A 22,144-nucleotide genomic window follows, 5' to 3' on the forward strand; every position below is an offset into this window, starting at 1 on the left:
TGGGAATCCTTGGAGTTTTAGTTGTACTTGATGAAGAAGAACTTGATGTAGTCTTGGGAACCCACTAGACTAAGGCCTTAGGTGCTTCTTCAAATGCATCAATTTCCTCTTGAAGCTTGTCCTTGCCTTTTTGCTTGTGGTCTTGTGGTGGAAGATCATCTTGAGCTTGTGTTCCTTTGAAAGAAGTAGGATCATACTTCTCTTGTTGAGGAACAAACTTCGTCTTGGGGTATTGATCTTCTTCCCACTCAACTCCATTGGTATTGAACTTTCGTTCAAAACCAACACCTTGATTCTTCCGGTGTCTTCCTTGCTTGCGTTCAATCTCCTCAAATTGCTTACTTCCGGCAAGGCTCTTGTAAACACCTTTCTCTATAATTCCTTTCAATAAACTATTTCTTGCTCAAGTGTAACTTGGCTAAGAGAATCATTAGTGGAATCAAGAGAACTACTAGAAGCAACATCATTGGATTTAGCATGATTGTTGTTACTCCTAGATGAAGAATCTTTCTTGTTCTTGTTGTTAGATTTAACTTGTGGCATGTAAGTAGACAAGAGTAAACGCTTGGCAATGTAAGAAGAACTTTTCTTGCAAAGATCATCATTGATCGCCTTTAAAAACTCATGCTCTTGCTCGAGGTTGAGCTTTTCAAAGCGTAGCTTCTCATGAGTCTTTAAAAGTTCTCGATGATCTTCCAAGGTAGTTTCATGAGCTAACTTAAGAGTGTTTAGTTCTTTAGTTAGACACTGAATCTCCTTCTTATCATCATCATTCGTTTTATCTTGATTAGCATGATTAATAGCAAGTTCATCATAGTTTTCGTAACTAGAGTTGTCAACAAGTAAATCATCATCTCCTAGCAAATCATCTTCATCACTATTGAAATCAACATACTCGGGGTGTGTTACCTTTGGACCTTTAGCCATGAAGCATCTCCCAATTCCTTCATTTGGTGATTCAAATATGTCGTAGGAGTTGGTTGTCACAAGTGCTAGTCCGACAACACCTTCATCTTGAGTATATTCGGAGTCGGAGTGATAACTTCTTTCGGAGTGATTGTCGGAGTCGGAGTCGGATACCCATTCACCAACATGAGCTTGATGTCTTCTTTTTGTGTAGCTTCTTGATGACTTATCTTTCCTTTCCGAATCCTTGCTTCTCCGAGAGGGTCTTCGTTCACAACGATCATCTTTACTCCTTCTTTCTCTTGATGGTGATTCTTCTCTTCTACTCCTTCTTTTGGGAGAATCTTCTCTTCTTTTGTAGGGAGCCATACACTCATTGCAATAGTGTCCGAGTCTTCCACAATTGTAGCAATTACGCTCACGACTAGAAGATCTTTTGTCATTGTAGGACCTTGACTTGGAACTTCTTTCCTTGCTTCTACTTTTGTAGAACTTGTTTAAGTTCTTCACCATTAGGCTCAATCCTTCATTGAAGGTTTGTTTCTCACTTGATGATGTGGGAGCTTCACATGAGGCTTTGTAAGCACCGCTTGACTTGTTATGGAGCTCTTCCTTATCCTTGAGTGACATCTCATGAGCAACAATCCTTCCAATGACTTCCGTTGGCTTGAGATCTTTGTAATTGGGCATCATTTGGATCAATGTGCACACGGTATCATATTTTCCATCCAAGGCTCTTAGGATCTTCTTGATGATGAATTTATCGGTCATCTCTTCACTTCCTAAGCCAGCAATCTCATTTGTGATAAGAGCAAGCCTAGAGTACATTTCAGCGACGCCTTCACCATCCTTCATTTTGAACTTGTCAAGCTGACTTTGGAGCACATCCAATTTGGATTCCTTGATGGAGTCGGTACCTTCGTGCATATCAATCAAAGTATCCCAAATTTCCTTTGCATTCTCAAGATGGCTAATTTTGTTGAATTCGTCGGGGCACAATCCGTTGAAGAGAATATCACAAGCTTGAGCATTGTATTGCAGCATCTTCAACTCCTCCGTGGTAGCTTCACGGTTTGGTTCTCTCCCATCGAAGAATTCACCTTGCAAGCCAATGCACACAATAGCCCAAATGGCGGGGTTATGTCCAAGAATATGCATTTTCATCTTATGCTTCCAACTAGCAAAATTTGTACCATCAAAGTAAGGACCTCTACGGTGGTAATTTCCCTCGCTAGACGCCATACTCTCCTAGGTTGTGAAACCAAGGCTATGACCACCAAAAGCTATGGAAATCAAAGCAAATGGAGACCAAAGCTCTGATGCCACTTGTAGGATTGAAAGTATGTCTAGAGGGGGGGTGATTAGACTACTTGACCAATTAAAAATCTAGCCTTTTCCCAATTTTAGTTCTTGGCAGATTTTAGCAACATAGCACAAGTCAAGCAATCAACCTACACATGCAATTCTAAGAGTGTAGCAACGGAAAGTAAAACTGCATATGAAGGTAAAGGGAGGAGTTTGAGGGAGCAAACGCAATGTTGACACAGAGATTTTTATCCGTGGTTCCGATAGGTGGTGCTATCGTACATCCACGTTGATGGAGACTTCAACCCACGAAGGGTAACGGTTGCGCGAGTCCACGGAGGGCTCCACCCACGAAGGGTCCACGAAGAAGCAACCTTGTCTATCCCACCATGGTCGTCGCCCACGAAGGACTTGCCTCACTCGGGTAGATCTTCACGAAGTAGGCGATCTCCTTGCCCTTACAAACTCCTTGGTTCAACTCCACAATCTTGACGGAGGCTCCCAAGTGACACCTAGCTAATCTAGGAGACATCACTCTCCAAGAAGTAACAAATGGTGTGTTGATGATGAACTCCTTGCTCTTGTGCTTCAAATGATAGTCTCCCCAACACTCAACTCTCTCTCACAGGATTTGGATTTGGTGGAAAGATGATTTGAGTGGAAAGCAACTTGGGAAAGGCTAGAGATCAAGATTTATGTGGTTGGAATGGAATATCTTGATCTCAACACAAGTGTAGGTGGTTCTCTCTCAGAAAATGTATGTTGGAAGTGTAGGCATGTTCTGATGGCTCTCTCCACGAATGAAGAGTGGGTGGAGGGGTATCTATAGCCTCCACACAAAATCTAACCGTTACACACAATTTACCAAACTCGGTGGGACCGAATCGTTAAACTCGGTCAGACCGATTTAGTTCATAATGTGACCGTTAGGGTTTTCGGTGGGACCGACACGTCAACTTGGTGAGACCGATTTCGTTAGGGTTAGGGCATAACATAATCTCGGTGAGACCGATTACACAAACTCGGCGAGACCGATTTTGGTAATAGACAAACAGAGAGCTGGTCAGGCAAACTCGGCGGGACCGATTCGCTCAGCTCGGTTGGACCGAAACGTTACGAAAAGGAAACAGAGAGTTTGCATTGCAATCTCGGTGGGACCGATCGCTCATCTCGGTTTGACCGAAAAATTACAAAGGGAAACAGAGAGATTACAATCCCATGTCGGTGAGACCGAGATCCCTATCGGTGGGACCGAAAAGACTAGGGTTTCTGGCAGTGGCTATGTCAATTGAACTCGGTGGCGCCGGATAGACAGTTTCGGTGGGGCTGAGTTTGACTTTTGGTTTGGGACATATGTGGATGTCATAAAGTAATTGTGGGTTTTTGGAGCATATCACTAAGCACTTTGAGCAAGAAACTCATTAAGCAACACCTCACCCCCTGTTGATAGTATTGGCTTTTCCTATGGACTCAATGTGATCTTGGATCACTTAAAATGAAAAATGTAGAGTCTTGTGCTTTGAGCTTGAGCCAATCCTTTGTCCTTAGTATTTTGAGGGGTCCACTTTTCTCATCCATGCCATGCCAATCATTGAGCTTTCCTGAAATGTTTATCTTGAAATAGCATTAGCTCAATGGGCTATATATTGTTAGGAATTACCAAAACCACCCAGGGATAGCTGCACTTTCAGATGGACCTCGGGATACAAAGGTTCCTGGGTCATTTTACCACCTCTAGTCATAACTCTAACAGTATTATCATTGTTCTTACTATTCAACTCATTGAGTAAATCATGTTGTGCCTTAAGTACTTGTTCTACTTGAGTTTTAACCATGGAAGCATGCTTACTAATAATTTTAAGATCACTAACAGTTCTACTCATATAATCACCAAGCAGTCAAGCATGTAATCATTACGTTTCAATTGTCTACTAACATTAGCATTGAAGTTTTCTTGTTTAACAATAAAACTATCAAACTCATCCAGGCATTGACTAGCAGACTTATTATGAGGAATATCACCTTCATCAAATATATAGAGAGAGAGTTTACCTCTACTACCTGTGTCAGGTTATCAAGACCATGTATTTCTTCAATAGGCGGTAGATTCTTAACATCTTCAGCTTTAATACCTTTTTCTTTCATAGATTTCTTTGCCTCTTGCATATCTTCAGGACTGAGAAATACAATACCTCTTTTCTTCGGAGTTGGCTTAGGAGTTGGTTCAGGAAGTGTCCAATCATTATCATTACTCAATATATTATTCAATAGCAATTCACCTTGCTCAACAGTTCATTCCTTGAAAACAGAACCAACACAACTATCTAGGTGGTCCCTAGAAGCATCGGTTAGTCCATTATAAAAGATATCAAGTATTTCATTTTCTTGAGAGGATGATCAGGCAAAGCATTAAGTAATTGGAGAAGCCTCCCCCATGCGCGTGCATGTGGGTTGTGTGCCCCATGTGGGCCCCTCACTTATCTCTTTAGCCCATGTCACCACCTACCTCCAGGAAAAAATCACCATTGCTCTCTCTCTCTCTCTCTCTCTCGTGTTCTTGCTCTCAAACCCGCGGATTTAGATCTCTTTGCTCAAAGCTCCATTTCCGAAACTGTTTTGAGGGATTGTTGCTTGGTATGTGACTCCTACATTGGTCCAATTAGTTTTTGCTTTAGTGGTTTATATTTTGAATAATTAGTTACTCTTGGTGCTACAGTAGATGAGCTTGCATGTTGAATTCTTAGAGTTCTAAGTAGTTTGAATGCTTGATTTGGCCTCTATGCATCCCTATGAGTAGTTACTATCAATCTTGTGAAACTTTGTTGACAAATTTTATGACCCAAATATGATGAACCTCTTTGGAAGGAGTTGTTCGAGGAGGAGGTCCTCGGAGGCATCTTCTAGTAGCAGCTCTGTTCGTCGGTCCTATGTTGAACCAAGTGAAAATTCCATACGAGATGCCGCCACCAAATCATGTTTATGGCCATGCAATGATTATATGGTGCGTGTAGGTATTAAAGAAGAATTTGAGCAATATGTTCACAATGCCGAGCTATGTCCCTACATTTCAGATAAGTGCAACCAACACCTCAACCTCACTGAATCATTTTCTAAGAATTTAAATTCCATCCTCGTGAGTCTAGGGTGTCGTTTAAACTATATGACAACCCATTTACCATATCTCTAGAGAGATTTGCTTACCATTGCAAATTCCATTTTGGGGCTCGCTAAACGAACCACCTAGATCTGAGTATGAAACGTTCTTGACTAGCCTCTGCTATGGTGAGACTAGAGGAGTGACACAATGTAGAATAAAGAGCATTCATTTTCCCTCAATTCAATACTTTGCACTTTTCAATGGGAAATACATTGTAGGCAAACAGGATTGTAGTACACTTTGTGCTCCAAACTTGAGTCTCATACGCACCACTCTCACCGGTGACAAAAGTTATAACCTTGGAGCGATTGTTGCACGCAGGTTGCAACACAACGCTGGTAGTGGATATTTTTATGGTGGAATTTATGCCACACGTTTAGCAAGAGAGCTGGGTGTTTCACCTTGGCCTTATGACTCCATCCTACCCACACAGTACTTGGACTTTAACGCTATGAAACGTCATAAGATCCTTAGTGGTGAAGCCCATAATTTTACTTATAACATGTTGTTTAATAAAAGGTCCGTTGTGGATACCTTTTTGCATGCGCCTTCTCTCTTTGATGTTCACATCAAGGGAAGATATTATGTTCTTGAGAGAGAGGCCCGAGCACATAATGCAGCGGTTGTGGCTGCACGGCGGGCTGAGGCATCTGCACCTAGAGCCTTCGTGAGCTATCACTCCAACCACTATGCAGGCTACTGACGATGATTACCAAGTTAGGCCAAAAGCCTAAGCTTGGAGGAGTACGTATTTCCATCGACATTATATTCATGTTCACACATTTCATTCCAGTTGTCGGTGTCCACACTTTTTCATTGTATTATCCATGTTAGTTTTATTTTCTCGCCTTCTTCTTGTGTGTTTGAGAAACTTTGAGAAAATCCCAAAATATTTCCTGCTTCTTTTCGGTTTTTCTTCCTAGTTTAATTAGTTGTAGTGTTAAAAAGAAAACCCAAAAATATTTCTTTGTTCTTCTTTTGCTTGTTGGGAGCTTTCCTGTGTAAATAGTTTTTCTCGTTTTTGTTTTTCCCTTTTATTTGCTTGTTCAAGAAAAACCAAAAACTCCAAAAATATTTCAGTGTGTTCCTTTGAATTTCTTTTCCATTTTAGTGAGTCATACCGAGGAGAAGACCACGATGAAATGTTGAGTGGCTCTCATATGCATTATTTGATCTAAAGAAGAGGCCATATTACCTTGTCTTATCCTTTTTGAATAAAATGTTTGCAGATTCCAGCTTAGTCCACGGCATTCTTGCACTATTATTATTTTCAAATCGTTCAGTCATGCAAGTGAAAGGCAATGATGACGATATTTGATGAACTGGCTGTGGCAGAGTGAAACGGGTATGAACTCAACTTGTTCTGTTTTTGTAAATATGTTTAACCTAGTATCCATGATTCAGCCTATTATGATCAAACATGTTTGCAATGACAATTAGAGATTATAGTTTCTCATGCCATGCTTAAGTAGCTAGGAGTGGATAATGATTTATCATGGATGTCAACATTGCGTTAAAATGATTGTGATGTAGTATGATGATATGGTATCCTCCTCTGAATGTTTCGAGTGGCTTCACTTGGCACATGTTCATGCATGTGGTTGAATCAAAACCAACATAGCCTCTATGATATTTATGTTCATGGTGTTCCTATCCTACTCTTGCTAGTATCCAATGTTACTTATGCATAATGCATGTTCATGACCGTTTTCGCTCTCTAGCTGGCCGCTTCTCAACCTAATTGGTAGCCTTCTCCTGTACTAAGCGGAATTACTACTTGTGCATCAAAATCCTAAAAACCAGGTTATTCCAGATGAGTCCACCATACCTACCTATACGCGGTATTACCCTGCCGTCCTAAGTAAATTTGCATGTGCCACCCCTAAAAACTTCAAACAAATATCCTTTTTTTGTGTGCCTGGATTGTTCATAGAGCGACATGAGGTAGTCAGTATCTTCCATGTAAGTGGGTTATTCTCATGATGAGTGATTATTCACTCGTCCTTGCACGAGAGGGGCGGTAATAGGGATTCCCAGTCCTGAATTTAAATTGCAAATAATTAAACAAAACTCCCCCAAGACTGTTGTCAGTATGGACGGTATCGGTTGTTTCGGACCAGCCGTGGAGTGTGCTTGTTGGTGGAGGGGGAGTAAACCTTTACTTTTATCGTTTGGGAACCGCCACTAATGTGTTTAGCATGGAAGATACCGATAACTAATGGTCGCGAAGTAAACAAGAAGGGTGCATTTCTCAAAATTTCATTTACCTCTGTTTTAAAAACTTGAGCTCTGGCACCGCTGCAAATCACTACTTCCCTCTACGAAGGGACTATCTATTTACTTTTATGTTGTGTTATCACCTTCTCAAATAAGCGCCAGAACCTGAGAGCACTATTGCCATCCTCATGCATTGTGTGTAGCTAATGTTGGGTGCATCATGACTGAATCTTTTCTACCATGAATTACAATGTTTAGTCGCTGCTTGAACTTTGGAGGTGCTCTGCATTTATGTTTTGCGGTCTCAGAAAGGGCTAGCAAGATACCACTATTGTCATATTATATCATGGTTGTTTTGACAAAGTGTTGTTGTTTGAGATATCTTATTATTGCTCGCTAATTGATTATGCCATTGATATGAGTTAATATAATTTTTAAGAGTTATTGTCGACATGGTTACTTATAATCTTTGCTGAAAACCTGGGTGCTACTTAAGCTTATTTATGTAAACAAGAGAAAAAGAGTTCGTAAAAGTTTTTCTTTTTCACTTTCAGTTTATCAACTGAATTGCTTAAGGCCAAGCAAAGGTTTAAGCTTGGGGGAGTTGATACGTCTCCATCGTATCTACTTTTCCAACGCTTTTCTCTTGTTTTGGACTCTAATTTGCATGATTTGAATGAAACTAACCCGGACTGGCGCTGTTTTCAGTAGAACTACCATGGTGTTGTTTTTGTGCAGAAATAAAAGTTCTCGGATTGGAACGAAACTTTGCGAGGAATTTTTATACAATAAAAGATAATTTCTAGAGCCAAGAACCACCGGAGGGGGACACCTGGGTGGGCACAACCCACCAGGGCGCGCCCCCTCCAGGCACGCCCAGGTGGGTTGTCCCCACCTGGTTGTCCCGCAGACCTCAACCCTAATACTATAAAATCACATTTTCGGAGAAAAAAATCAGGAGGAAGAATTATCACGTTTCACGAGACGGAGCCGCCGCCACCTCCTGTTCTTCATCGGGAGGCCAGATTTGGAGTCCGCTTGGGATTCCAGAGAGGGGGATCTCCGATCTTCGTCATCACCAACCCTTCTCCATGGCCAATTCCATGATGCTCCCCACCGGGAGTGAGTAATTCCTTCGTAGGCTCGTTGGTCGGTGAGGAGTTGGATGAGATTCATCATGTAATCGAGTTAGTTTTGTTAGGGCTTGATCCGTAGTGTCCATTATGTTCTGAGATTGTTGTTGCTATGACTTTGTCATGCTTAATGCTTGTCACTTTGGGCCCGGGTGCCATGATTTCAGATCTGAACCATTTATGTTATCACCATTATATCTATGTTCTAGATCTGATCTTGCAAGTTATAGTCACCTACTACGTGTTATGATCCGGCAACCCCGGAGTGACAGAAGTCGCGACACTTCCCGGTGATGACCGTAGTTTGAGGAGTTCATGTATTCATTATGTGTTAATGCTTTGTTCCAGTTCTCTATTGAAATGAGGCCTTAATATCCCTTAGTTTCCAATACCCCCCCCCCCCCCCCCCGCTACCATGGGTGGGTAGGAGAAAAGATGTCATGCAAGTTCTTTCCATAAGCACGTATGACTATTTATGGAATACATGCCTATAGTATATTTATGAACTAGAGCTAGTGTCTATTGCCCTAGGTTATGACTATTATATGATGAATATCATCCAACGAATTCACCGATCGAATGCCTACGAATTTCTCTTATACTGTTTATGCTAAGTTACTACTGCTACTGTTACTATTGCACTTGCTGCAAAATCATTGCTATCACTGTTACCGTTACTATTGCCGTTGCTACTATTATCAAAACAATCATACCACTTTGCTACTGATCACTTTGCTGCAGATAATTAATCTCCAGGTATGGTTGAATTGACAACTCAGCTGCTAATACTTGCAAATATTCTTTGGCTCCCCTTCTGTCGAATCAATAAATTTGGGTTGAATACTCTATCCTCAAAAACTGTTGCGATCCCCTATACTTGTGAGTTATCAGGAGCCTACAACTACTTGGAGACCACCGATGACCAGGAGTAGTTAGGAGGCTCCTAGGCAGGAGGCCTGCACCTTTTCGATCTAGATGTCGTTGTTTTGCTCAGCCTTCTTAAGGCAAACTTATTTACTTATGTGTGTACTCAGATATTGTTGCTTCCACTGACTTATGTATTCGAGCCTTCGAGGCCCTGGCTTGTAATATAAAGCTTTATGTTTGAATTTGTGTCTAGAGTTGTGTTGTGATATCTTCCCGTGAGTCTATGATCTTGATCGTGCACATCTGCGTGTATGATTAGTGCACGGTTAAGTCGGTGGGCGTCACAAACAACTATCCCCCCCGGATGAAGGTCACTGCGGTGTCTGTACATAGGTTATCAGGTCTACCGCGGGGTTTGGCGCGTTGGCCATGTCGGGAAGGCGTGGGAGGGCGGGCGGGTTTGGGAAAGATTTTGGCGCGTTCATGTGCCACAGACGAGCATGCCAGGAGAGGACATGAGGGGGGATGTCACGGGTTTCCGCTGCGTGTCCGCGCAGACACAAACTCAGCCAAAAAGTTGGGTCCAAACAGACAAGATAACGACATCTGTCAATTTGTGTCGGCATGTTGGGATATGTTTTTTGCTGGTTCGACCCAAATGGATGCGGGTGGACGAAAACGGGTCGGCGCGTCAAAGGTGGCCTAAGTCAAGTGATTGTTGTGAATCTAACCGGGTATGAAAACCTGGCCAGATAAACGAGCTTGTACGAGGGAACAAAACGTGATAGAAGACTGATATCTCTGAGAAACTTCAAATCTATCAGAACACAATAGCAAAAAAAGAGCTAAACAGAGACATGACTAGGATAAAAAACTATTAAAGCAAGACATGAGCTAGTACCGAATATAAATCACATGATCAAAACATAACCGAGGGTGAACATAGGCAGTTAAATGCATAAATCTATGTGATGTTCCAAAACAAAGTTTCTTCCCGTATCTATGTTACTGCAGTGTTTTTACATAAGTTATCAGGACCGCAATGCATAAAATACCGTGATATTTACATAGAACTTACCAGGGCATCATTTCAGCAACTTGTTTTTCTTCGATCAAAGTTACCAACAAAAGTGTTTGTATGTATGCCTAACTCGACAACTTATAATCTAGTACGAAATGATGTACTCCCTTCGTAAACTAATATAAGAGCGTTTAGATCACTATTTTAGAGAGGGAGTACTAGAGAAGGCCAACAAACAATAAATAAACAACTTTTCTTTTGCTGCCATGTGGTTTAAAAATGGTCACATAGGTATTTTCCAATTCTAGGAAAAGAAAATGGTATTAGGTGAGTTGGTTATTGGCGTCATACAAAACCGAGCAGGCCTGGGTTTGATCTCCACTGGGCGCAATAATTTTTTACAGCAATGATCAGCACGAAAAAATACAGCAGAGGGAGCGTTCGGAGTGGAAAAAAGGGGGCAGTTAACGATCCATTCGACATGGGAGAAAATCATGGGAGGTTCTGTTCGTGAAAAAATAGGCAGTTAACGATCTATTCGGCAAGGGAGAAAATCGCGAGTTGTTCTTTTCGCTAGATGCTGATCGTGTGGCACAAAATTCGTTCGGATGTGATGACAAAATCAAAACGCTTGAAAAATACAAATTTCTTAAATTAATATTAAAAGGCTCTATATATGATTAGGAGGCTTTTATATTTATTTAAATATTAACGGGCCTAAAAAGACCAAGTGCTGGAAAGCTACTTGGGCCACTTGGGCCGAATAGGAGGTGGCGCCCCTTCTCACTTGGGGAAGGAAGGGGGAGATTGAATTGAAGGAGAAATCCCCCTCCTCTTGGCCTGCTAAAGGAGGGAAACCTTCCCACCTTGTGTGGCGCTCCTCCCCCTTCTCTTGGCACTTTTGAATACACAAGTTTTGGAGTCTCGTCTTGTTCTCTAGTTCTAGTTGATTCAATTAGAGTTAGACCTAGATCCTCTAATTCTAATAATTAGAAGCCTGGTGTGGTTCTAATCTCCTCCCTCTAATTCTCCGGTGATGATTAGTTCTGGATGGCGAAGCACTGCCGGATCGCGGAGACCATACGCTTGCAATCTGTAGAGAGGTCGCGTTTTCGGTCTTCTATTCGAGGGATTGTTCATTGACTGTTCGAGGGACTTCAAGTACGATCTACGCCGACTCATCTTCTTGCTCTGCAACTCGGAGTTTGTAACGATCTGATCCAAACCGTCATTGCATCTTTATAGTGTTCCTTATTGATCGTAAGCCCATTTTTTGTTTTCTACTACGTTTCCCAACATGCTAGCCACGTCGGCTCTGGACATATGGGCCGGGTCAAAGACCCCCAAAGATTGTCGACCAGCAGGCTGTATTCGTGAGGCCTAGGAGCGCCAAGATGCAACCTTCTGAAAACTTGACGCATACTCTAATACTTGGAGACGATCTTCAGCATGTTTATCCTTAGATGTAACCGAACTATGTGCAACCCTAGGCACCCCGGTATCTATATATGTTGAGGGATGACGACCGTTGACGCCAACTGATACACATACAATCTCATGGTAGATCAATCTGTAACTTGTACTCACTCCAAATCAATACAATCAAAGCATGACGTAAGGTGTTATCTGAGATTTGACTCCATCACCACGTCAAAGTGTTTACTAATACTCTCTGTAAAGAAATATAAGAGCATTTAAACGCTCTTACTCCCTCCGTTCCAAAATAAGTGACTCGACTTTGTACTAATATTGTACTAAAGCTAGTACAAAGTTGAATCACTTATTGAGGGAGTATATTTTTCTACGGAGGGAGTAGTTTTTATGGAGTAAACGTTACCAATTTGCGTTTGGCAATTAAGCTACTAGCTATAACTACTGTTACAACTTAAACATCCGGCAACATAGGTGTAGAACGCATTTGGAACTCATTTCAACCCTAGCAGCAGCTTTATCGTCAATAGGGTTCATGAGAATCATCGATGAGATAATAATCCAGCAAAAGAAAGGTTGCATTATATTACATAATCGGTCTAATCAACAAGAATTACGGCCCAACCTTCCAACAATTTAAACTTTCCCATAACAGTTCATATGTCCCCCGCAAAAAAAAAGTTTATATGTGACACCCATATCTATAACACTATAAGACGTGTAGAATGTTCAATTTTTTTTGTGGGTTCAAGAAGAAAGTATAATTTGGACAGAAAGAAATTTAGACCCGAGCTAGCGGCTTGAGAGTTTGTCGACGTCAATGATGTTCCTGAAGCTCCCGCCGAGCAATGACAGAAGTCCACCCCCGTGCACCCTCCCCTCTGGAACACACAACTCTCCACTCTCCCTGCGCCTATCCGCGGATGGCGACGAGGACTTCATAGAGAGGGGAACCAGCACCTGAGGAGGAATCAGCTCCTGCCTCCCCGGCGTAGGCACCGGCGAGCCGTCGCACTCCGACACCGTGCTCACGCCCGACGAGTACTCGTAGTTCATGGCGCTGGCGGCTGCGGCCGCGGCTGACGAGGACACGATGCCTCGGAAGAGGCCCGGCCCGATCATGCTCCAGCCGCCGCGTCCTCGCTGCTGTGCCTGGGACTGGGACTGCGAGGCCACCAGCGTCGCGTGGGCGGCGCAGAGGCCGCTCCGCCCGCGGGCGAACTTGTCGCAGCCCGTGCCGAAGGTGCACCGCTTGCCGCCGCCGTGGGCCTTGCAGAACTCCGTACTCCCCTGCGCGCTCTTGCCGCAGCTGTCGACCTTGCACCGTTTGCCGCCGCCGTGCTTCACGCAGAACTCTGTGCGCCCGCGGGCGCTCTTGCCGCACCCGGGCACCGCGCAGCGCTTCCCGCCGCCGTGCGCCACGCAGTAGCTGGTGCCCCCGTGGACGCTCTTGGGGCACACGCCGCCGCCTTCGTGCATGCAGCGCTTCCCGCCGCCGTGCGCCTTGCACAGCGGCGTGCTGCCCTCCGCGCCCTTGGCGCAGCCCTCGAAGACGCACCTCTTGCCGCCGCCGTGGGACTTGCAGTACAGCGTGCTGCCCTGCGCCCCCTTGCGGCAGTCCGGGTACTGGCAACGGCGGCCGCCGCCGTGGGAGATGCAGAACCCGACCTTCCCCTCGGCGCTCCGGATGCAGCCCTCGACCGCGCACCGCTTCCCTCCTCCGTGCTTGATGCATCGCCCGGACTTGCCACGCGCGGCTTTAGGGCAGCTGTTGTATCCGCACCGGCGACCTCCGCCGTGGGCAATGCAGTGATCCGTCTTTCCCTCGGCGCTCTTAGTGCAGCCGAGCTGCATACACCGCCGGCCGCCTCCATGGGCCTTGCAGTAGGCCGTTCGGCTCTCGGCACCCTTGTAGCACCCGGGCTTCTGGCACCTCTGCCCGCCGCCATGGGCAATGCACAGGCCTGATGCACCTCTCGCACCTTTAGAGCACCCTTTGAACCTGCACTTCTTCGGAAACCGGCGATGAACCGGCTGTCCACGATCAGTTACACCGGTGACAACATCAGAGCTCACACCGAACGAAGTATCTGTCATTGTCGTTGCAGAAGGTTCAGGGCTGAATTGAAGGTGATGCTCGGCACTATCATTGGCGTTGTCCGTGTGGTCATCGAGCAGATCATCATGCGCCTCTGCCCGATTCTCTTGAGCAACACAAAGATTCGGCCGAGATGCGAAGAGCAGCGACGGAATGTAGCCACCGGAGCTCCTCCTGGCCGACGTCGAGCTCTCGTCGACACCGGAGAAGGAGATGATGTTTCCTCCAGGCGGTTCAGAATGCTGAGCGATAGCTTCAGCATTACCCACCCGATCATGAAGCCCAAGGGTCATCGTCCCAGGATTAGTGAACGATAAACTCCGGCCAAACAGAGTCACCGGCGCTTTCGACTTGCCTGCTCCTCCTGCAGGCTGCTGGTAATCCACAGAGCTAGGTTCCGGCGACGGACCCAGTCCAAGGACCAGTCTGCACGCATCATCTTGCGCAGAAGCATGACCAGACCGCTGGACACCCCTGTTGCCACGGCTGCAGTTGTCCATTGCCGAACCCCGGAAGTCCAAGGAAAATGAGGTCTGACCATGGCCGACAGTAGTGTAGCTCCCGGACATCAACACCGCAGAGCTGTCCATCAGGGGCTGGCTTCCACGGTGACGCATACCCGCGTAACCGTTATTCATCTATACCTTTATACACTGAGAACTGACTGATCTGGGCCTGTTTATTCTTTGAACATGAACCAACTGAGTGAAGGTGGTGATGGAGAACAAGTATCTCAGGGCAACAGAAGATCAGGTGATTTTTGATCTGGTATTTCATATGTGCATGTCAGAGAAGACGAAGTCGAAGAATATCAGCAGCAGCGAGGTCCCGTTGAATCCGCTACTAACAAAACCTGATGTGTCTGCCCTGTCCATTTACCTTCTGGCCTCAGCAAAAATCGTCACCCACAAGGTACTCGAGCCCTGGCAGACAACCGTCTGATACAGCGGTGTTCTGATCTTGGTATTTGACCATCCACTGTCCCTTTTCCTTTTTCTTGATTTATAAATTGTTGAGCATTAGGCAGAAGCAGAAGAGCTCAATTGCCAAGATAATCTTCAAACTACAACGATACTGCAAAGAAGTGGAGTTAGTAAGTCAGATTGTGTTCATACCCTAAGAGGTGGAACTTAACATGACTTTAAAATAGCAATATTAAGTGCATGTTGGAATAAATCAGTGCTGATGAACAGAAAAAACAAATCAGAAATTTCTCAAAATAAAAAGAAACGGAAAAGAAGAGACCAGTTTAGCCATACTTGCACACAACTTTATAAAAGAATAAATCATTGGCTCCTGAAGAGGATGTTAAATTGCTCAAACTAATGATCATTTGAGGCTACTAGTATCTGCCCTGCCTGTGTGTATTTGTGGGGCCGTGGTCGTCCCACTGGTCTGATTGATGATCTGGCTCCACTCAAACCACAGAAAATCTTGGAATCTAACACAATCATCCAAAGGAGGACTAAACTAGTACTAGTAGACAAACAAAGGTCTGTGGTAGAGTGAATATTCATGAGATGCACTTCTTGACCAGAGAAGTGAAATGAGTACGGAGATCCAAAAATAAGGAATGACTCATATGACAAAAAAATCAATCAAAACCTCGCAAGACTGAAGTTTCTTTTTGGCAAATCCAAATCCTTATATGACGTATAGAGAGTACGTAGATGGGAAGGTATAACAAACTGGCACAAACGAAGTTATTTGATAGATAGAATATCATCTACCATAGCATGTTTGATTGATGAAAGCTCTCTTTTCACCAAAAAGAATCCTCTATCGTCGGAATATGAGGACATAAAAGAGCGTGTCAAGCACACAATAGAATAAGTCAAAGCCTCCTTTGCATAAGAGCCACATACCGGTAGACTAAATTTAGTCAAGCAAGTTGAGCAGTATTTGAACCTTTATGACAACGAATCCTCCCGACCCCTATTGAGCAGATAACAGAATCACGCAATCAAATCCCCTAGTTCACTTCATACCAGTCGATAAATCTGTGAAGCACCAGCCCTTGCCGCCGTATTATAGAACTAGCGGACTTGTTTAGATTAGTTCAAGTCGTACCTCCCCTAAAAAAAAGGTTCAAGTCGTACCTAATAGCTACAGCTGTAAACTATTATCCCTCCAAGTAGAACCATCTTTGCATGGTCAGCATTCATAACCACAGGCATATTTTCAAGGATAATTCAAAGTGTTGATTCAGTTTACTAGACGATCTGATGTTCCAGTACTTATGGCCGCGGGAAAGAGCACCAGAGATATGGGATGCTACCTTTGTAGCTCCAGATTCAGCCGAGGTCTCCATATAAGCAAACCTTGACCACACGTTGGACAGATTGACGGTTCTCTACCCAAGAAATTGGTAGTCTAGCAGGACTAGCCAGTACCATATGTGAGACATGTCCTGAAGAAGACTGCAAAGGGACACAGGACAGGACAATTTTACCCTACTTATGGAATTAAGACTGTTTACAAGAAACGACCCAATGGAATAAAAATGAAAAATTATGATCTACTCTAAAATGATAACACAGGGGAAACTATGATCTACTCTAAAATGGAAGGAAAAAAACACCCTGTGGCTGGCCTCTGCTAGCACGATCGAATAGCAAACAGTACCTTAACTGCGTACCACCTGAACAAATCGTAGAGGAAAATATAGAGCTCTTTGCTCCCACCACATATATCATAGTATATAATAACCGTGGATAAACTCAATCGTAAATTATGCAAGGAAATCCAACGGATTAAAAAAGAAGAAAATGAGATCTAAAGAAGCATATACGGCTGAATTTCCATAATTACAACATCCAGTGCAGAAACCTCAAAACAATCGATGGAGGGGCCAGGACTCTGAATGAATCAAGAATCCATTCGCGAACGAAATATGTATGGACAGTTGGACAAGAAACACACAAACAAACAAGGAAAGGAAACAAAGCAAGAGAAGATAGAGCACCAAATCTTCGAGAAGGGAAGAGGGACCGAGGCAGGGAAAAGGCCAGGGAATCACCTAGGATCTATCTCAATGGAGGAGGAGGAGGAGACTCTCCTGTCTTTGCGCAGAGGGAGGGAGGGAGAGAGAGAGAGATTCTGTTTTGTTAGAGAGAGAGGGGGGGTTGGAGGGAGAGAGATTCTGTTAGACAAGGAGGGAGGGCGCGTGTATATGGTAGTATCAGGCTGATGGAGTATTCTGCCTGCGGGGAGGCTCGCCTCGTGGGTGCGCTACGTCACATGACGGTGCCGTCCGTTGGCCTCCCACACGGCGCTCTTTTTTTTCCCCACGCACGCACGCACCTACCTGGCTCCGGTCGGCTCGCGGCGATGCCGGGCTGGCATAAATGACTGCCTGATTGGCTCACCTCCTTCTCACATTGTATGGTGCACATTCCTCTGGTGCACGTATCGCAAGGGCCCAGTATGGTGGATTCTTCTCCCTTCCCAGGAGCGTTTGCTTTTGTGCAACTGTGACAGCACGTTTGGTAGGTTTGGATCGGGAATTTGGTGGCGATGTTTTCAGCATCTGATTACTCATGTTTGTTTTGATCGGAATTGTGTGCAACCCCTCTGAGATGTGGGGTCAATAAGCCTATTTTGACGTTTAGCAAGTTTGTGAGGTTTGGGAACTCGCCTACCGCGAGGTCAAAGACCTTCCAATGAGTGAAGGACCTTGTGTTGGTACTCATCTTTGCATCTAGTGCTTCCTTGACGAAGAAACATGATTCTGAGGACGCTTTTATTACCCCCTTTATTTTATTCTAAAATATAGTTTCACTAGCAAAAATACATTTTTTTATTAATATAAGGTCGCTATCTTTTCATGAGAAGAATTGATTAGATTTTTCCTTCTACAATGGTGCTTATTAATATAAACGTTGATGCAGCCATAGAAAGAGAGGCAACACAAGCCCACACGAGAGATTTTCCACATAATTAGCCATGCTATTTATTTGTTAGCTTTATTTTCTTGTTATCTGAAAACAAAACAAGGAGTCTCTCATAATAAAAATGCTAGGCCTACGATTTTTTTTCTACTAACCTATGTAAGTTCCTCCCCCCGCTAATCAAATCCCCCCCCCCCCATGAATTTCAGGGTAGGCCCATGCCCCAACTAATGACCATTAAAAAGCTGCCAAATCACTATGTAACCCTCTCACTGCGTAATCCTTATATACCATCAAGAGAATACAAAACATAATGAGTGTCATCTGGCCTCTGCATAATTAAGATGCACAAAGTCTACACAAACAGTCTCATAATATAAAAAAAGACATATCGACATAAATAAAGTCGTATAAGACACAAACTATGCCTATATTGAGGAGGGTGGAGGTCCTATCCAAGGACTATGCTGCCACCCATGTTGGTTAAAAACCTTCCTGGCTAATGATGTCCCACAAGTGTAGGGGGTCCACTATAGTTCTTCTCGACAAGTAAGAGTATCGTTCCCGCGAGGAGCTGAAGGAAATGATAACCGCAAAATAGCAAGGTTTCCCTGCAAGTAGTAAAAAATGTAACGATTTAGTGTTTCGTGGGATGTTTGAGCAATGAAATGTGATCAACATTAAAAAGTAAAAGTGTGCATCAAGTGGCCTGATCCTTGATAATATCAATGACAAGCCGGCTGTGTTACTTATGATGATCAAACGTTCTTGACGACATCGGGATAATGGCATAGTTGTTAATTTCCATGTATCACTTGCATTGATTGTCGTTGCTTAGTTGATGTTGCAGGGATGGAGCCTAACATAATGTGTACCAAAATCATTGAATACAGATACTTATCATTGTTCTCTCGGTAAGTAACGCAAATATCCAGATCTACTAAGGTAAATACCTAACCATAGCTATAACTTCCTTTAGGGTCTCTATTCACCCCTTATTTTACAACTCATTAATTGATCGAACGACAATATCTGTCATTCCGACCTCCCATCCTAAACTTAATATGGAATTATGCTCTTCTCTAGGTCCATATAGGTGAAGTCTCATGAAGTCGGCGTTCTCATAAGACCACTAGAGAATTACACTACAACATGATTAATTAACAACATTTATTGCAAATAAATATGGCACTTGTTAACTAGCCTTCTCCCATGTCCTCAAGAACACAAAGGGAACTGTTCACACCACATCATGGCGATTATGTTCAGTATGGTAATGATAATTATAACAATATGAAAGTAATGATCTTTCACCAATAAAACACAAGGCGTCAACTACTATAACAACAATTACCAACCATAAGTACAAATGGTGATCCAACGCCCATGCGGCCCTCTCCCAGCCCTACCACTTGGCGCGGCTCGAGTGGAGGGGACGTTGTGATACAAATTCCCCCTAGAAAGCCGCTTGTGTCACCTGGCCCAGATCTACCCAGATCCTCTACGGGTGAACCTTCTTTTGGTGTGTCACCAAGATCTTCTGCGCCATAGCTACAAATAACTCCGCCAACATCTACATGTGCACCACCAGAAACTCCTCTTAGGCGCAATACCATGTCCGAATCTTGTATCTTCAAACCCATAGAATAAACTGATAATACAAAAAAGTATGATAAGCTTAGGAGGTGTGGATTCCTTACTAGTACCAGTGAACTGGTTCAATTGGATTCACTTGGATGATGCTCTTTCTCATGAGGATCGAAAGAAGGCTATGTATCATGAGTACCTAGCACATATTAAATATAAAACATGACGCTTAGTCCCAACAGAAAAAGGCATACATGTGATTGACTAAAAATGGGTTTACAAAATTTAAAGTAAATCAGATGGGAGCATAGATAGATACAAGGCTATACTAGTTGGAAATGGTTTTAAACAAAGTTTTGGTATAGACTATGAAGATACCTTTAGTCCATCTGTTAAGTTTGCTACCTATACTTGCAAAATCTATTGTTGCATCCAGGGTGGAGTCTACGACAACTAGATGTTCAAAACGTGTTTCTTCATGGTGTTCTTGAGGAAGAAGTGTTCACCTGGCAACCACGAAGATATGAAAGTAAAAGCACACCTCAGTCTGTATGCAAGTTAGATAAAACTTTGTATGGAATGAAGCAAGCCACGAGAGCGTGGTACTCAAGACTGAGCACACAACTATGAAAACTTGGGTCTACTCCATCCAAAGGTGATACCTTTATAACAAAGGAAACACTATCATATTTGTCCTTGTCTATGCTGATGATATGCTTGTTGCCAATTATAGTCCAAATGCCACCATCTGCCAGCTTTGAGATATAAATTTGGAGCTTGCTCTCAAGGACTTCAGGAATCTGCATTGTTTCCTTGTTATAGAAACCAAGAAGGTAGCAAATGGTATACTCTTAACACGAGAAAAAGACACTGCTGATATTCTCGGAAGGGTAGGACTGGAGCATTGCAAGCCTATAAGTACACCACTCTCAACTTCAGAAAACTCACAGTTGAGGGAGAAGCACTTGGGCCAAAAGATGCAACAAATTATATGAGTGTTGTGGGTGCACTACAATACTTGGCCCTGACTCGTCGTGGTATTTCATACTTTGATAATGACATATTTCAATATTTGCATGCTCGTAATACAATCCAATGGCCTGTATTTGAACGAATTTTGAGGTATCTAAAGTTTACAAAGGCACCTGGACTTCAGATTGTCAAGTCTCCATCCATGCTTGTCGGCGCATACTCTGATGCAGATTGGGTAGGGTGTGCTGATAATAGGAGATCCACGGATGGACCCTTTTTTGTATTTTTGGGATCGAGTCTTATGTCATGGAGTGCAAGAAATAAGTTGTTGTCTCAAGATCAAGCACTCAGGTAGAGTATAAGGCCATAGCTAATGTGACAGTTGAAGTCATGTGAGTTCAGACTTTGCTTTGTGGCCTTGGAATTAAATCTCCACATGTTGCAAGGTTATGATGTGATAATATTGATGCTACCTACCTCTCAGCCAATCCTGTTTTTCATGCACAAACAAAACATATTGAAGTTAATCTTCACTTCGTTGGAGAAAGAGTAGCTCGCAAGCTGCCCAACATCAGGTTTATTTCCATTGGAGATCAGCTTGCTGATGGCTTTACAAAACCTATCACAATGAGACGGTTAAATCACTTCAAGTGCAATCTCAACCTCGCAAATCACCATAGAGTTTAGGGGGGGGGGTGTTAGATAGTTAGGATCTAGATAGAATCTTGTTAACTTCTGATCATCTACCCTTCCAGTTGTAAACCTCTTGTATCTCAGTCTCCTGTAATCGGACATATCCATGCGTTCGTCTAGGACTTTTACGCCATGACTTGCCTGCTATATATACACCACGCAACCCTACGGGGTGATCATGCTTACCAATTTACAAATAGTTCAGTTGAAATGTTCAATCCAATATTTATTTTTTACAAATATGAATTACCTATGTCCAAAGATACTAGCAGCAGTCATTCGGGTTAGCGAGCTGCTGCCCGAGACCATGGTCCTTGTCATCCTCGGCATCGCGCATTGGGGGAAACAGGTGTGGTCGCAAGGACTTTTGAGGAGAGGCGAGAGGAGAGGCACCAGAGGAACGGGGGAGGGGCGGAGGGCAGTGAGGCGGCTGGCCAGCGGCCCACTCGCATGTGTGCTAGGTCAAGAGGTCGGTTGTTTTTCTTCCTCGCGCGTTGGAAAACTCAAAAGGACGAAGACTATTCAGCCCCAGGCCCAACTTCTCAAAACCTATGTAGGCTGGGAAGTCGATTTTTTTATGCCCCAACCCTGGGCTCTAGGGCCCAACTCTATGCTAGGATCGATTGGTCGAAATTCGACTAGTTTGTTGACTTCTGAAATCGAGGCCAAGCTAAACTCCAACTTATGCATACAAGTATGTGTTTATGATAATATTCTTTCTTTTAACAACGCACGACATGGTGTCTTGAAGTACTATAAACAATGTCCTTTTAAGGTTCACAAGTAAGCTAGACATGTGCTTCCAAATGTCAATGCGATGCTAATGAGAGAAGTAAATGAAATTAAATAACGGGGTGATTCTTGATA

The 22,144-nt window shown here is 43.6% G+C and overlaps 1 protein-coding gene across 1 annotated transcript; it reads right to left on the reverse strand.

Moving 5' to 3' along the window:
- Positions 1–12,564: 12,564 nt before the first annotated feature.
- Positions 12,565–17,454, reverse strand: LOC109740836 (uncharacterized). Its single transcript, XM_020299882.4, has 2 exons — positions 17,155–17,454; positions 12,565–15,209 (listed from the first exon to the last, which is right to left on the reverse strand). Exon 2 carries the CDS (start codon positions 14,771–14,773, stop codon positions 12,830–12,832), a length of 1,944 nt encoding a protein of 647 aa, XP_020155471.1. The 5' UTR covers positions 14,774–15,209; positions 17,155–17,454; the 3' UTR covers positions 12,565–12,829.
- Positions 17,455–22,144: the final 4,690 nt, after the last annotated feature.

Source organism: Aegilops tauschii, chromosome 6, assembly GCF_002575655.3.
Source record: "Aegilops tauschii subsp. strangulata cultivar AL8/78 chromosome 6, Aet v6.0, whole genome shotgun sequence".
Lineage (NCBI taxonomy): Eukaryota > Viridiplantae > Streptophyta > Magnoliopsida > Poales > Poaceae > Aegilops > Aegilops tauschii.